The 17,823-nt window shown below is 44.0% G+C and overlaps 1 protein-coding gene across 1 annotated transcript; it reads left to right on the forward strand.

Annotated features, from left to right (window-relative positions):
- Positions 1-6,807: 6,807 nt before the first annotated feature.
- On the forward strand, positions 6,808-7,752 carry LOC107125080 (taste receptor type 2 member 3-like). Its single transcript, XM_015428546.1, has one exon. It carries the CDS (start codon positions 6,808-6,810, stop codon positions 7,750-7,752), a length of 945 nt encoding a protein of 314 aa, XP_015284032.1.
- The last annotated feature ends 10,071 nt before the right edge of the window (positions 7,753-17,823 follow it).

The raw sequence follows: 17,823 nt of genomic DNA on the forward strand, positions 1-17,823 counted from the left end.
CCCCATTTGAATAAACTGAATGCACACCCCTAGTCAAGACTCACTAGAAAAGACAATAATGCTTGGAAACGTTGACGGTAGCAGAAAAAGAGGAACACCTAACATGGGGTGGATTGATTTAATAAAGGAAGCCAGAGCCCTCAGTTCTCAAGACCTCGACAAGGTTGTTAATTTCCAGATATTTTGGGCATCATTAATAGGAGAAGGAGGAGTCTCAGAGCAGTTTACAATCTCCTTTCCCTTCCTCTCCCCACAACAGACACCCTGTGATGTCCGTGGGGCTGAGAGAGCTCTGAGAGAACTGCTCTTGAGAGAACTTTGACTGACCCAAGGCCACACCAGCAGTTGCATGTGGAGGAGTGGGGAATCAAACCCTGTTCTCCAGATTAGAGACCATTGCTTTTAAACACGACACCAAACTGGCTCTCTTGATAAGTTCACCATAAGTTGGAAGGAACTTGACAGCACATAACACCCCCCCCCCAAAGAAAAAATTGTATTAAATGACATTTCACTCATTCCAAAAGACAGGTCCCATCTTGTTGGCAGTACTTGATTTACACTATATAATCCACCTTGAGTCTAAGCAGAAAAGGAAGACTATAAACAACCAAATAATAATAGTTCCAAAGGAGAAAATATTTCATAGGAACAATTTTTATCCCAGATCTCCTGCAAATGTGGGTGTGTGTTTTTTTAAAAGCCCCCCGAAGGGTTTTTTTTTTTAATTGCATTTTCTATAAACTACAGAAAAAAGGGAGGGTACTAATACAAACTACAAGAAGGGAAGACAGAAAAGTAAATCCAAGGTGTGGTGATCATACAAAAGGCTTACAAATATGGTATGGCATAAACATACACTTTCAGTTGTTGACCTGGAAGGTGACAATTAGATATGTTGCTTATAGAAGCTCTAGCCCCTATTGACTGTTTGGAGTATATTGCTATAACATATTTAGATTTCTCATATGCAAACATGTGGGTGTGTTTTGCCCAGACATTCACACATTCAGTTGGGGTAAGATTCATTACCCACCTGGATGGTGCTTTGACCAGTCATTACCTTGCCATGATAATGTATTAACACTCTAATGCTATTGCAGCCGTCATTCTGCTCCATGGACCTCTTTGTTCTGCAGTAGAATAACTGAGCAGGTGGGCATGGAGGGTGCCCAGGGAAGGAGTGGCCATTGTTCCTCCCGTTGTCCATTTGCTGATGGCTTTCTTGTGTATTTATTTATTTCAATAGATTTTTTTTAATCCTGCCCCTCCCCCAGAATGGGGCTCGGGGTGGCCAACAACAGAACAATATAAGAACAAGAACAAGGATAAAACCATAATGTGAATAAAATCCAATTAACCTCAGCACACAGCTTTTGGCATAAAACATCAACAGCAATGTTGGTAGAATCCACCATAATTTCATTACTGGGAGGCCTAGCAGAATAACTTTCATTTATATGCCCTGCAGAACTCAGGTAAGTCCTGCAGGGCACAAGTCTCCTCAGAAAGAGCATTCCACCAAGTCAGGGCCATGATGAAAAAGGCCCTCTCCCTTATTACAACCACATGGGCAAATCGAGGGCCAGGTACCACCAAAACCCATGTGTGGCTGAAGGACGTCAACATGGGGGTCACAACAGGAGAAGCGGCCCTTTATGTATGACAGTCCCAGGCGGTTTAGGACTTTGAAAGTTAAATCCAGCACCTTTTGACCTGGAAACCAATTGTAAGCCAGTGCAGTTGCCACAAAATGGGCTGGATGTGTGCAAGCCACAGTGAATCTGTCAACAATCTCACAGACACTTTCTGAACAATCGGAGGTTTCTGAAGCACCTTCAAGGGCAGCCATGCATAGAAGGGACTGCAGTAATCTAGTCTGGTGACCGCCACATGAATCACTGTGATGAGGTCAGACCCAGACAAGTAGGGGGACAACTGATGGGCCTGGAGGAGATAGGAAAAAGCCTGTTCCACCACCGAGAATACCTGCTTGTCCAAGGTAAGCGAGGCACCCAGCCAGACCCCAAAATTTTCACAGAGTTCACTGGAATAAGTTGAACACCATCCAGAGCAGGCTGCTGCAAACACTCTTCCAGCCCAGCCCTCCCCTGTCACATGACTTCAGTCTTAGTTGGATTCAGCTTCAGCCAGCTCTGCCTCAACCACCCAACCGCAGCATCCAGTCACCCATTCAGTGCTGAGAGGGCCGTCTTGGGCTGTTAATCCAGCAGGAGGAAGATCTGGTTGTCATCCGTGTACTGATGGCACCCAACACCAAACCTTCTGAGGAGAACGTAAGAACCTCGTTCTTGTAAAAGCCTCCCTGCTTTTTCAGCAATTTAATGTAATTAAGTAAATATTTTAACATATTTTTTTTTTGGGAATCCAACCACTTGTGGGAGGCAGGGAGTCCCAGGCCACCAACTAAGAGTGTCTGTTGGAGAAAGGAAGAATCTTCACCCACACAGGCAAGGCAAAGAAACCGTCTGGCCATTTAAGGCACCGGTCTGCACCCATGACGATGGGGAGGGAAGCCCCAGGGTGGTTAACATTGCAGGTGCCACAATGTGCCTGGAGGCTCATCAGAGACAGAGTCATCAGATGAATGGCAGGGGACAGCTCTGCCACTCCCACGACTGTCTCCATAGAACCAAGAAATGCAGGAAATGAATCAATAGAAAGGCTTTTCCTTCAATAAAGCAACTAATAATACATGGATGGAATTTGGCCAATATGACTTCTAAGTCAACAAAGCCCACAAGAGCAGTACATCATCATTTGTGAAAACAAATGCTAAGGTCACAATTAGTATCGAAGTAAAACAGGCAAATATGACTTCCTAGAATAAGACATAGACTTAGTTACATGGTTTTTCCTAAGAAGATTTGCATGGTAACAGGGCCAGATGTTTTTGTGTTCTTAAATGGAGAGCCCCAAGGTTGTGCTATGTGCTGTTGATGGAAATGTGAATACTGCAGCAGAGGAAACAAGTTTCATTTATTGTCTTAGCCATTGGCCATAACAACACAAAGTAAATCAAAGCACAACAGAAATATACATCAATTACTTGCAGTAAGTCCTAGACCCCATCTTATCTTTTTTCCCGCCAGTGCAAACAAAGCCATTCTGCTAGTAACATGTGCATCAGTATCAGAGAGCAAGAACACGGTCAAATCCTGCTCAGCAATTCCATTATACAGAGGTACAATAGGATAAATAAACCTTTGGCTAAGTGATCCCTTCCATAAACATCTCAGAATGTAATGCTCGACATCATCCACTTCACCCATACCACATAGGCATATTCTAGAGGTGGCAGGGGCACCCAGAAAGTGACCAATACAAACCATTGAGGGTATGACATGGAACCTTAGGGCAGTAAAAGCCCTTCTCAGCTTCAAAGTAGTTAGTTTCTCAAGATATACAGTCCTACAATGATCTCTTTTAAAGATCTTATACAAGGGGGCTGTACGGTAACTTACCACCACATGTCGATTCAAAAGCCCATCCTTATTAAATACCTATTCCTTCAGTTTAGATTTTTGGCTTTCATTTACCAATAGGTCATCGGGGATTGAGTATTTCAATAAAATAGAGTTCAAGTACCATCTAATCTTTTTGAGGATTTCAACAGGAAATCAAAACTTTGAACACCTAGAATATCCTGAGGTCGTTCTAAACATTTCCTCCAATATGAGAGAATTCTTACATTTGCCCTGGCGTTCAGGGATACCATACCCAGTTCAGCCCTCATCAACGCCACAGGTGAACCTTTGGGTAAGACCAAAATCCACCTCATAAAATAATTTTGCACAGTTTCTAGCAGGGACAGCAGCGATTCGTCCCAACCCAAAATCTCTACCCCATACAGCATTGCTGAAAATTATCTTATTCATGTATAATTTAACAACCGGGTCAATCATACCTCCACCCCTAGAAAAGTAAAACTTCAGCAAAGCCCCTAGATTGTTCATGGCAACGGTCTTCAGTTGTGTGATATGGGGACGCCAGAAGAGGGTTTCTGAGAAGATTATACCCAGATATCTGTATGTGCTACATTGCTCAATTGGTGTACCAAGAATACTCCAAATGGATTTCTTGGGTGTTTTCCTGAAAACTAGCACTTTAGATTTGGCGTAGTTTATTTACAGGGCTTCTGCCCTGCAGAGGAAACACTTTTCTTTTGGACCTAGAAAGATCGCTTCCTGACTCCAAAGTGGCAATCAGCATTTCCCTGCATGTGTAAAAAAGGGCCACAAGAGCGAAGCACTGAGGCAACCCTTCCTGCAGCCTCCCTCTCATGATCGGCCTAAGTTCACAGAATTCACATTGCTGTCAGATGGCCATCTAGCCTCTATTTGAAAACCTCCAAAGGAGGAGAGTCCACCGCTTCCCACATTGCCCATGACCCACATTGGGCACACCAGGAGATCAAGGTAACAGGTGAAGAGAGCAACGGGGCCATCCAAGGAAGGGAAGAAGATGACCCCACAGTGGGACCCAGGGTGGATGGCAGAGTGGACCTGGCAGGTGACAAAGTCCCAGCCCAGCCCCAGCAGAGCTTCAGGAAGAAGTCTGGAGAAGAGGAGATTGAGGGGGGACATAATTGCTCTCTTGAAGTATTTGAAGGGCTGTCACTTAGAGGAATGAGAGATCAAATTGCCAACATCCGCTGGATTATGGGGAAAGCAAGAGAGTACCAGAAAAACATCTACTTCTGCTTCATTGACTATGCTAAAGCTTTTGACTGTGTGGATCACAACAAACTATGGCAGGTCCTTAAAGAGATGGGAGTACCAGACCACCTCACATGTCTCTTGAGAAACCTGTATAAGGGCCAAGAAGCAACAGTTAGAACCGGATATGGAACAACTGATTGGTTCAGCATAGGAAAAGGAGTACGACAAGGATGTATGTTGTCACCTTGCTTATTTAATATATATGCAGAGTACATCATGCGAAATGCTGGCCTGGATGAATCACAAGCGGGAATTAAGATTGCTGGGGAAAAGATCAACAACCTCAGATATGCAGATGATACCACTCTAATGGCTGAAAGTGAAGAGGACCTAAAGAGCCTCTTGCTCAGAGTAAAAGAGGAGAGTGCAAAAGTGGGCTTGAAGCTCAACATTAAAAAAAAAAAAAACTAAGATCATGGCATCCGGCCCCATCACTCCTTGGCAAACAGAAGGGGAAGTCGTGGAAGTAGTGACAGACTTCACTTAGAGGTGAGAAAGAATGTGTGGTTATATGGCATGGCTATTTAGGCCATTTGGCCTCACCATTTGGCTTGCAACAGGAAACTAAGACACAGCATGTTATCAAAAGACATCACAGGAGAAGGCATGTGAATACAGAAGCAGAAAGCAAACAGGCATAGCAGGATCAATGGGCAGAACACTAAATAGTAAATAATGAATCACAAAATGTTTTTTTTTAACCATCCTATATGAAAGAAGTTGAATCAGGGATCCCCTGACCTAGGTTGCATTCACAAGTACTATGTGGGGGGGGGGGGATTCACCTGCCAAAATGCACTTGCTTTTCAAGGCTCATAAACATTCCAAGAGGGGAGGAGGAGCTCCAGTCTTCCCTCCTGTGCTGTTTTCCTAAGAAAAACCAGCCACAAAGGGGCCTATTTTCCCCTTCCTCAGGCTCTACCTGTCATCAGATTATGTGACTAATAACACATGGTGCCCGTGAAAGGGGCAAAGAGCCCCCCCTGAGGCCACGTCTGTCTGGGAAAACAGCACAGGAGGGAAGACTGAAGCCACTTCTGTCTTCTCACAGCACACATGAGCCTGAATGAAGAATAAAAGTTTTGGCAGGTGAACTCCTGGTGGTACATGAGGCTATGAGCCTGGCTTGCAAAACCCCAGCTTGGCTTGTCTGACTTGCATCGTTTCACTAGACCTACAGGGTTTGCTTTCGAGGGAAGAACGCATAAGTTGTTTCAATGGTTTTGTCTGACCACAGGAGCAGAATACACTAGTTGGGATGTGTCCTGGGTTAAAAATCTCATCAACAAGAAGGTGACAATGAAGTCTGTGTTTCATTATCTAGGACTCCAAGTGCATCTGCCACCACTCTGAAACAGGATATATTAAAGCTGTGCTCATGAAACTTAGCCAGAGCAACCTGAAGCTGAATCCACACAAGACAGAGAGACAGTGCTGGTCAGTAACTCTGATTCTTTGGAGCATCTGAATAACCTTGCGGTGGCAAATGCACAAGAGGGTAAGACCTTGGGGTTGCTCATCATGAGCCCAGTTTTGCCGTTTGCTTCCATTGGCTACATTTGGACCACAGGTTTCCTCCTTTCTTTTGCCTTTTTGACAATAATCCATGCTTTTGTAGCCTGGTTGGCTTTCTGAAATGCATTCTACGTTGGGCTTCCCTAGAAGATGCCTGGGAAAGGGCTACTGGTGCAAAATTCAGTCAAATTAATAACTAGTAATAATAGATGGATTTGGGGAAATATCAGTTTCAAGGAAAGAAATCCCAAAAGAGTGCATAACCATTTGTAAAGACAGATGCACACATCATAATCAGCATCTCCATCAAATGTGCAAATATGAAATATTAGAACAGGGTATAGCTATATAGTAACCCAACCCTTTCTGGTAAAATTTGCATCTTGACAGTGTCAATGTCAGAAAAGAGCTTCTGCCTCTCCAGATGTTTTCCAGTGCCTAACTCGAAGGCCATAGCGTTGTGCTCTGCTGGGTTGGTATCACTGAAAGGATAGCTTGGAGCAAACTGCGAACATCACAGAAGAAACAGTTCTCCTTTGTGCTCAGAAAGATGGAGGTTTCGGCATTCGTGATTATCAGTTCTATCCTTCTGGTTATTGAAACCCTTGTTGGACTGGTAGCAAATGGATTTATTGCCCTCATGAATTACATCGACTGGTTCAGAAGCAGGAAACTATCCCCAAATGACCAGATCTTGACCTGTCTTGCTTTGTCCAGACTTATGTGGCTGGCAGCCGTGATTCTGAATATAACTGCGCATTACTATTCTATGGACAAGCATAATTGTCATTATGTATATCTAATGCTTCCCATCTTGTGGATATTTACAAACACTTCCTCCACTTTGTTTGCCACCTGTCTCAGTGTTTTCTACTTGACAAAGATCGCCACCTTCTCCCACCCTGTTTTCCTCCAAGTGAAGCTAAGGTTTTCGGGACTAGTGCCATGGTTGCTTCCGAGCTCGGTTCTCCTCTCTGCTTTTACGGCTATTTTTTTAGTCACAGGCTTGAGCAATGGCTTCTCTATGTGTGATTCCAACAAATCACTTTTGAACATCACTGATTCAGGAATTAAATTGCCTGACTTATATATGTACATAGATATTCTAGCTACTGTCCCAAATCTCATTCCTTTAATGATATTTTTGTCATCGTCCATCTTGTTACTGACCTCTCTGTGGATGCACAGAAGACGGATGCAACGCAATGGAACTGGCATCCAGGATCTCAACACTCAAGTTCACTTGACTGCCATCAAAGCTCTGGCTTCCTTCGCTGTTCTGTACCTGTCTAGTTTTCTAGCAGTCATTGCTCAGGCAGTACTGATCTGGAATGATATGAGCGGCACTTGGCTTTTTATGCTGCTTAGTAACGTAACTGTTTCTTCTCCCTCTGGGCATGCCGTTATCCTGATATTACTTAATCCCACACTAAAACAGGCATGGATCAGGATGCTGCTTCACTTAAAATGCTGCTCGAGTGAAGTGCCTTCTTAAAACCTATCACAAGACCATAGAGACAGGACATTCTCTTGTGCAAGAAGGACCCTGGAAAACCCTCACAGCACAATCCTACAGGAAACTCTTCACGGGTAGACATGCTGTTCTTCCTCTTTCACAGAAACATGTAGGAAGGGTGGATGATCTCTTTAACTAGCTATTTCAGCAGAATAAATTAATCTACATAGGAGATACATTGGTGAAATCATTCTTTTCTCTGCTTCAGAATTGGCCAGGTTAGAACTGTTGCTTTTGATTTGGATACACTGGCAGAGGGTGACATGTAAGTGATGATACGTATTGAAAAACTTACGTTCATATAAAAATGCATCTATTTCCCACTTTTTTGAAATACTGAGGTTGATGTAATCTACAAGTTTTACTGCTAACGTCAAATTAAAACGTATACTTACAGTTTCTTTTATAATGTTCTGATGACCATTCATAAAATTAGTATCTGTCTAGGATCTCATCAATATATCATATTGTCAATTGTATTATACCACCATATGATATTGATATTGTAATTGTGTTGCAACGGATGATCATTATAATTGTATTTGAACTGAATGGTTAATACACTGTTTTAAACGTCCTTTTAGCTCCTTCATTTTTTCTATTCAACTAGGTTTACTGTAGAACAGCTCTTTTAGCTATTTGTTTCTAACTCAGTATAAGCTTAATTTTGGCAGGGTCTCTCTACCTCAGTGGCAGAGTGTCTGTTTTGCATGTAGAAGGTTCCTGATTCAATCCTCAACATCTCCAGTTGAAGGAATCAAGCTGTAGATGACAGGAAGTACCTCTGCCTGAGACTCTTATATGGTAACAATTGCTACAGTTTTTAATGTAGGATACTGCAGACAATTCCAGTCACATAAGAGCTGGCAGAGAAGGTACATGGATAAGCTTACCTGGGTGGGTCTGTGGCTATGTGGTTGAGCATCTGCTCTGTGTGTCTCTAATTGAATCCCAAATAGTTACAGGTTTTTAAAAAAAGAGTACGGGAAGTAGTCTACCTGGAAAAATTAAAAATGACACCACACTCTCCAACATTTCACAAATGAACACAGTGGCACAGGTCTCTCTGTGTGCGTATCTGTGGGCAAAACCACTGGGTGTTCAAGTACCTGAGACATGCTCCATATGAAGGCCCCTTTCTGTGTTTTGGCTGATAAGAGCCAAACTAGATGCCGTTTAGAGAAGATTTTGCCCATGTAAAAAAATGCCATGAGGGGGAACATGGTCTCCTCATCCCCCAATGCCATGAGCCAAATTCTTCTCTAAAAGGGTATCTGCACCCGTGGGCCAGACCCATGGCAGCTGTAATGTCTAGTTTGGCCCTAGATATGGGCAGTGGGGTGGATTGAAACAAAGTAAAAAAGGTAAATTCCATATATCATAAGTAGAGTAGTTTAGAAACTAGAAACTTGTAAGTGGTATACTTTATTAAGAAAACAGAAATCCAGACTAGGGATGCACATGAACTGGGAAAATGGAGGTTTGTTTCATCGACTTTCCCATTTACCAAACCAGTTCATCTTTTGATTGACAGGGATGCCTGCTGTCAACGGAAGACAAAGTCTGTGTGTGAGCTGGGGGGTATGTATCATTCTGATCCTATAGAGCAGAATGGGAGCTCTCTTACTGGTGGCCAGCACTGCCTGCTGAGCTTTGGAGGGCCACTATTGGTGTTTCCACGGCTGCAGAATTCCACCTCCACTGCTTTGATGGGGCACAGCGCATGTGCTGCATGTGAGCTGGGGACATATATCAATCTGCTCCCACAGAGCAGAATGGGAGCTATCTTACTGGTGGCCAGTACTGCCTGTCAAGATTTGGAGGGCCACTGGTGTTTCCAGGGCAGCAGAAGTCTAGCCATCCATTGTTTGATTATCATTTCCATTCCCTCTCTGCCTCTAACTAATGTGAGGCATGCCTGCAGAAATCCATGCCTGCATTGCTATTGATCGGCGCCAGCATGTCTGCCATGGATGCCACCACCACAAGCTACATAAACATCCAAAAACCACATGGAAGGTTGTGGGATGCTCATTGGGGTTAGATCACATGGACCTTGGTTTGTGAACCATGACCCAGGTGATTTTTGTTGGAAGTTTAGGTTTGACATCAATGGTTGCCAGAGGTGCACACTGTTCAACTGTGCAAAAATGGTGCTCATACTTGTCTGTGGCCACTTCCCCCATTTTTAATTTGGCTCTTCTTCTGCCAGGGATAGGACATTTTTCTAATAAAAATTCGTCCTCCACCGAGTAGCTTAGATAGCAGGGCCATGTGGGAACCAGGATCCCTTCCTGTGTGATGGCAACCATCCTGCATCAACGTTCCTGCTCGCCTGCATCATCTACTCACCTTGTCATGGACTCTGGACTTTGTTCATGGCCACCCCAAACCAGTCTGCCTCTGGATTGCTCACACTGGACTTGCTGTGTGCCCCCCCACCTGCTTGGCATGCCCCTGCTACCATGCCACCCATTGACGTGAACGCCTTCATCTAGGATCAATGGATTTATGATCCTGACATATCTGGACGGGGTCCAGATGTCAGGAAAGGGGGGACTGTTACTATGTGTGTATTTGCAATTGCATTTTGTCTGTATTGTGCTTATGCTGTGTTGATCAAATGTCTATGTATGTGTGCTTCTGGGACCCAGGGCTCACTGGTATGTGTGTTTGCTCTTATGCGTTTGAATGGCTGGTCTTACACCTCACGCTGTCCATACTGGGCATTGCTGAGATGCCGGCCATGCACACATGCTTCCCTGGAATTTTCCCAATGTGCCCCTGGACCAAGGAGGTCACCGCCATTAGGCACAAGGAGGACATTTGGAGAAACAACAGGCTCTGCCACCATTGATGGACTGTGGGAAAGCACGCAACCCTTCCCACTATCTGGTTTGGCATCAAAAAGACAATACGGTTTATGGCTTTGGACCAGCAACATCTCTACAACTCAAAAGGTTGCCAATGGAAACGGAGGTTCGCACCTCACCACATGGCCCCTGCTTTGATGTAGGATAGAATATCTGCATATTGCCTTCCCCCCTTTCATTAGGACGTCACCCCCTGTTCGACCTATAGCGATAGAATAGAGGACGTACCCCAGGGTTTATGGCAGGTAAGACCATGCCCACAGCATAGGTTTTAAAAAGAGAAACGCGCCTTTGTTTCTCTGGTTGACCCTCCCCTCCCTTAGCGTGCACCAAGGTGCTGCAGGTGACTCTTATTAAGTTCCCCGGAGTCGCGACCAGGGAACGCGCACGTGGCTTGGCCGGCCCAGCCTTTGTGCGTTCTAGAGTCCACCAGTTGATGCTTTGGCTGCCCTTCTTTGAAAGAGGAGATTTCTTTTCTCAGCTGGACCTCAGATAAGTATGATCGTGCAACCTAGAGTCATCCCCCTAGTTTAATGCTTTTGTTATTTTCTACACTGATCGTTTCTGTATCCTATTGTAACTAAGGAGCTTGTGTGAATCTTGTATGCATCTGTTTTTCGTATGTCTGAGAATTGCTTTAGTAAAGACAACCTGATTTATAAAACCTAGCTGTTGTCTGACTTCTTGGGAAATAGCGAGCCTTCAATATGCCAATCCGACCTCTGTATACACGGGTTTTGAACTCACGCACCGCCCGCCTCTGTAAGCAGAGTCGATCTGGGCTCCTGGAACCGTCTTTGGACCAGTTCGGGTAGCATTGTTCCCATCCCTAATCCAGACAGTCTGTGAAAATAAAAAAGGAAAATAAACCCAAATGCAAAGTGCTTAACTCAGATTTGGTTTAGCACCAATGTTGCAAAAGCCAGTTCATAAAACTAAGGTTATCTTCACTGAGTGGTCTTTCAGCACCGAGAATAAATCTCTTTAGGGTTAGAAAGGGCTGGATATCGATGAGCTGAGAAGGGTGCTCAACATCCAGACCCATGCCAGTTTCAGTTTTGGATCAATTAGTGTCAAGATAATGGCATGTCCAGATGGATAAGCAGCATTTATGTCTTCTACAAGCATGGATGTGCAAGTGTGACTCTTGATCCTAGATGCAAATATTGATTGTAAAGAGACCAGAACAAAACTGGACAGGTACAAAATAGTGAAGGAAGCCAGAGCTTTGATGGTAGTCAGGTCAACTTATGTGTTAAGAACCCTGCCTTCGATCCCATTGCATTGCAGACGTCTTGGGTGCTTCCACAGAGATGTAATCAACAAGCTGGAAAATGACAAAAATATCACAAAAGCAATGAGATTTGGGACAGAGAAAGAAAGGTGATAAGTCAAACATTTTAATTTCAGAAAAGAACAGGAGTCCAGTAGACCTTAAAGACTAACAAAATTTGTGGCAGGGTAGGAGCTTTTGTGATTCACTGCTCACTTCTTCAGTTTTAATTTCAGGATTGTTTTTGCTGAAAAGCAGGGCTATTTTGGGGTAGGAACACACAGGAACGGAGTTCCGGCTGGCTCCCAAGTTGACCATATCCCGCAGGAACTCATTAGCATAATAGGCCACACCCAATAGCAGAAACTCATTAGGATTGGCTACATTAGGGGTGTGGCCTAACATGCAAAGGAATTCCTGCTACGAAAAAAGGCCTAGGTTTTGACAACAAACAAGGTAAACAGAATAAGAAGCAAAAGGTGGGTGTGGCTGGATGACTATACTTCTGGTAACATGGGGGTGGGATCTAATATGCTAATGAGCTATGCTGTCATGGGTGTGGCTGAATATGCTAATGAGTTTCTGTTGGGTGTGGCCTACTATGCTAATGAGTTCCTGCTGGGCTTTTTCTACAAAAAAAGCTCTGCTGAAAAGTAATGTGCAGATTGCCAACGGACAAGCCATTGCGCCAGCTTGTGACAACCAGGGGGCAGTATTCAAATATAAGGTTGCACTTTTCACCAATCCCCCGCCCCCAGGCTTGGGCGAGCTCCTCCTCCCAAAATTCTGGTACTGTAGTACACACAGAAAAGCTCTCATGACAGAATGACAGCCATAATACCCGAAAGGATGACTGAACTCAGAAGCAGACACAGGACTAGCCCAGAGAATCTTTGCTTCACTTGGAGGAAAAGAGAATGAGAGAAGATGGTGACCTTTGCAAAGTCGAAAGCACTGAGCCAGGCAGCAGACCAAAGACTGCAGTATGTGTAAATATTTGCACAACAATAAACTTTTTAAACTGTAGATAATTCAATTGATAGGTGCCCAGAAAAAAAGGAAACCAGATTCACTGTTGCTTGCCACATAAGTCTGGATAAGACAGGTCAGAATCAGATTGTCTGGGGATAGTTTCCTGCTTTTGAACCAGAAGCATATGACTGATTATTGTGAATAAGGCAGGCATCATCTTTCTGAGCACACAAAAAATCATCTTTCTGCTGTGATGTTCACACTTTTCCCACTGTTGTCCTTTCAGTAATATTGGAGCACAACCTTAGAGCACAACTCTATGAACATCAGCATGGGAACTGCAATACATCTGGAGAGGCAGGAACTATTTTCAAGTGTTGACTCCATTGATATGCGAATCTTAACACATAGGACTGGGTTATAACTATACCCTGTTCTAATATTTAATATTTGCACATTCTACAGAGATAATATGTTTGCTCTGTATGATGTTTGCATCTTTCTTCACCAAAGGCGATGCGCTATTCTTTTGGAATTCATTCACTTAAAATTACTCTTTGCCCAGTTCCATCTATTGCTATTTATGATTATTTTAAAGATTTTGAAAAGCCTGTTAATTGATCTAATGCATTTCTTGAGTTTGTGAAGAATGGTCCTCTTCTTATTTAACTTAATGGTGGGCAGGAAGGACAGAAGCACAGTACGCCATGATTGAAAAGGATAGAAAACAGGATAAACTCAGACACACTTAAATGATAGACAACATGTCTATAGCATACACAAGAATGACCATTCTCTATTCTTGTTGATCATTGTATGTGCAATCTTCATAGTGCAGATTCTGAGCAAGTAAAACAATGTTTTAATGGTGTTGGAGGAAAATTTTATGGATGCCATTGACTGCCAAAAAGAAAATAAGTGGGTTCTAGATCAAATCAAGCCTGGACTCTCCCTAGACCCTAAAATGACTACATTGAGGCAATTGATTTTGGTCACATTATGAGAAGTCAAGACTACGGGTTTAGAAGAAGAAATAATGGTATTTCTTGGGTTTGCGTGTATTGAACCTGAAAAATATTGGTATTTCCTGACATTCCTCAATCTCAAAATAAGTATAGTTTTGAGATTCTGGAAATAACTGAGCTTGCTGATTTTTTTTTTGCTCCATTATACCCTATGGGGACCATTATACCTAATGGCCCCTACAGGATATAATGGAGAATCCATCTGGACGTATCTGGGGCTCTGAGGGGGCTGTTTTTTGAGGTAGAGACACCAAATTTGCAATATAGCTGTGGTGCCTCTTCTCAGCCCCCCCTCCCAAGTTCCCAAAAGATTGGAGCAGGGGCCCCTGACCCATGGGCCCCAGAAGAAAGTGCCCCCATCCAATGGAGGGGGGAAAGGCACTTAAAGGGACTGTCCCTTAAAATTCCTGCCTTCTCCAAGCCTCATGTCTCCACAGCAAGTGTGAACTTTGCAGGCATGTTCCACAGCAGCACACCTCCACGGTAACACAACTTGGTGAGTAAACTCAGAAGGCATTTAAAAGAACCACGGTCTCTTTAAATGCTTTCTCCAAGCCATGCCTACATAAAAGCTGATTAATACTGGCTTCTATTCAGGCTCAGCTATATCAGTAGTCAAATCAGATTAGAGAATCTGATTTGACTTTAAAAACCCAGAAAAAATACCGATAAGTTTTTTTCCCCCATTTGAATAAACTGAATGCACACCCATAGTCAAGACTCACTAGCAAAGACAATAATGCTTGGAAAAGTTGACGGTAGCAGGAAAAGAGGAACACCTAACATGGGGTGGATTGATTTAATAAAGGAAGCCAGAGCCCTCAGTTCTCAAGACCTCGACAAGGCTGTTAATTTCCAGATATTTTGGACATCATTAATAGGAGGAGGAAGAGTCTCAGAGCGGTTTACAATCTCCTTTCCCTTCCTCTCCCCACAACAGACACCCTGTGAGGTCCATGGGGCTGAGAGAGCTCTGAGAGAACTGCCCTTGAGAGAACTTTGACTGACCCAAGGCCACACCAGCAGTTGCATGTGGAGGAGTGGGGAATCAGACCCTGTTCTCAAGATTAGAGACCATTGCTTTTAAACACGACACCAAACTGGCTCCATAAGCTGGAAGGAACTTGACAGCACATAACACCCCCCCCCAAAAAAATTGTATTAAATGGCATTTCACTCATTCCAAAAGACAGGTCCCATCTTGTTGGCAGTACTTGATTTACACTATATAATCCACCTTGAGTCTAAGCAGAAAAGGAAGACTATAAACAACCAAATAATAATAGTTCCAAAAGAGAAAATATTTCATAGGCACAATTTCCCCCCCAGATCTCCTGCAAATGTGGATGTGTGCTTTTTAAAGTCCCCCGAAGGGTTTTTTTTTTAATTGCATTTTCTATAAACTACAGAAAAAAGGGAGGGTACTAATACAAATTACAAGAAGGGAAGACAGAAAAGTAAATCCAAGGTGTGGTGATCATACAAAAGGCTTACAAATAGGGCATAAACATACACTTTCAGTTGTTGACCTGGAAGATGACAATTAGATATGTTGCTTATAGAAGCTCTAGCCCCTATTGACTGTTTGGAGTATATTGCTATAACATATTTAGATTTCTCATATGCAAACATGTGGGTGTGTTTTGCCCAGACATTCACACATTCAGTTGGGGTAAGATTCATTACCCACCTGGATGGTGCTTTGACCAGTCATTACCTTGCCATGATAATGTATTAACACTCTAATGCTATTGCAGCCTTCATTCTGCTCCATGGACCTCTTTGTTCTGCAGTAGAAGAACTGAGCAGGGGGGCATGGAGGGTGCCCAGGGAAGGAGTGGCCATTGTTCCTCCAGTTGTCCATTTGCTGATGGCTTTCTTGTGCATTTATTTATTTCGATAGATTTTTTTTTATCCTGCCCCTCCCCCAGAATGGGACTCGGGGTGGCTAACAACAGAACAATATAAGAACAAGAACAAGGAGAAAACCATAATGTCAATAAAATCCAATTAACCTCAGCACACAGCTTTTGGCATAAAACATCAACAGCAATGTTGGTAGAATCCACCATAATTTCATTACTGGGAGGCCTAGCAGAATAACTTTGCTTTATATGACCTGCAGAACTCAGGTAAGTCCTGCAGGGCACAAGTCTCCTCAGAAAGAGCATTCCACCAAGTCGGGGCTATGATGGAAAAGGCCCTCTCCCTTATTACAACCACATGGGCAAATCGAGGGCCAGGTACCACCAAAAACCCATGTGTGGCTGAAGGAAGTCAACATAGGCATCACAACAGGAGAAGCGGCCCTTTATGTATGACAGTCCCAGACAGTTTAGTACTTTGAAAGTTAATACCAGCACCTTGAATTTGACCTGGAAACCAATGGGCTGGATGTGTGCAAGCCACAGTAAATCTGTCAACAATCTCACAGACACTTTCTGAGCAATCAGAGGTTTCTGAAGCACCTTCAAGGGCAGCCATGCATAGAAGGGATTGCAGTAATCTAGTCTGGTGGTGACCGCCACATGAATCACTGTGGTGAGGTCAGACCCAGACAAGTAGGGGGACAACTGATGGGCCTGGAGGAGATAGGAAAAAGCCTGTTCCACCACCGAGAATACCTGCTTGTCCGAGGTAAGCGAGGCATCCAGCCAGACCCCAAATTTTTCACAGAGTTCACTGGAATACGTTGAACACCATCCAGAGCAGGCTGCTGCAAACACTCTTCCAGCCCAGCCCTCCCCTGTCACATGACTTCAGTCTTAGTTGGATTCAGCTTCAGCCAGCTCTGCCTCAACCACCCAACCACAGCATCCAGACACCCATTCAGTGCTGAGAGGGCCGTCTTGGGCTGTTAATCCAGCAGGAGGAAGAGCTGGTTGTCATCCGCGTACTGATGGCACCCGACACCAAACCTCCTGAGGAGAACATAAGAGCCTCCTTCTTGTAAGAGCCTCCCTGCTTTTTCAGCAATTTAATGTAATTAAGTAAATATTTTAACATTTTTTGTTAAGAATCCAAACACTTGTGGGAGGCAGGGAGTCCCAGGCCACCAACTAAGAGCATCTGATGGAGAGGGGAAGAATCTTCACCCACACAGGCAAGGCAAAGAAACCGTCTGGCCATTTAAGGCACCGGTCTGCACCCATGACGATGGGGAGGGAAGCCCCAGGGAGGTTAACACTGCAGGTGCCACAATGTGGCTGGAGGCTCATCAGAGCCAGACTCATCAGATGAATGGCAGGGGACAGCTCTGCCACTCCCACGACTGTCTCCTTAGAACCAAGAAATGCAGGGAATCAATCAATAGAAAGGCTTTTCCTTCAATAAAGCAACTAATAATAATGAATGGAATTTGACCAATATGACTTTTAAGTCAACAAAGCCCACAAGAACAGTACATCATCATCTGTGAAAACAAATGCAAAGGTCACAAGTAGTATCGAAGTAAAACATGCTGCGGTGGCTCAAGTGGTTAAGACGCTGAACTGCAGGCTGTGGAAGGTCGGCAGGTCAGCAGTTCGAGACCCAGGTTGCCGCATGACGGAGTGAGCTCCCGTCTCTAGTTCCAGCTCCTGCCAACCTAGCAGTTCGAAAGCAAGAAATTGCAAGTAGATAAATAGGGACCACTTCGGTGGGAAGGTCACAGCGTTCCGTGCGCCTTGGTGTTTAGTCATGCCGGCCACATGACCACGGCAACGTCTTCGGACAGCGCTGGCTCTTCGGCTTTGAAATGGAGATGAGCACCGCAACCCTAGAGTCGGACTCGACTGGCTTTTGAGCAAGGGAGACTTTACCTTTACCTTTTTAAAACATGCAAATATGACATCCTAGAACAAGACATAGACTTAGTTACATGGACTTTCCCAGGAAGATTTGCATGGTAACAGGGCCAGATGTTTTT

This window comes from Gekko japonicus, unplaced genomic scaffold (assembly GCF_001447785.1).
Source record: "Gekko japonicus isolate JY-2015 unplaced genomic scaffold, Gekko_japonicus_V1.1 scaffold5983, whole genome shotgun sequence".
Classification (NCBI taxonomy): Eukaryota; Metazoa; Chordata; class Lepidosauria; order Squamata; family Gekkonidae; genus Gekko; species Gekko japonicus.

Coding starts and splice junctions, on each gene's coding strand:
- LOC107125080 (XM_015428546.1), top strand. CDS start 6,808: ATGGAGGTTTCGGCATTCGTGATTATCAGTTCTATCCTTCTGGTTATT.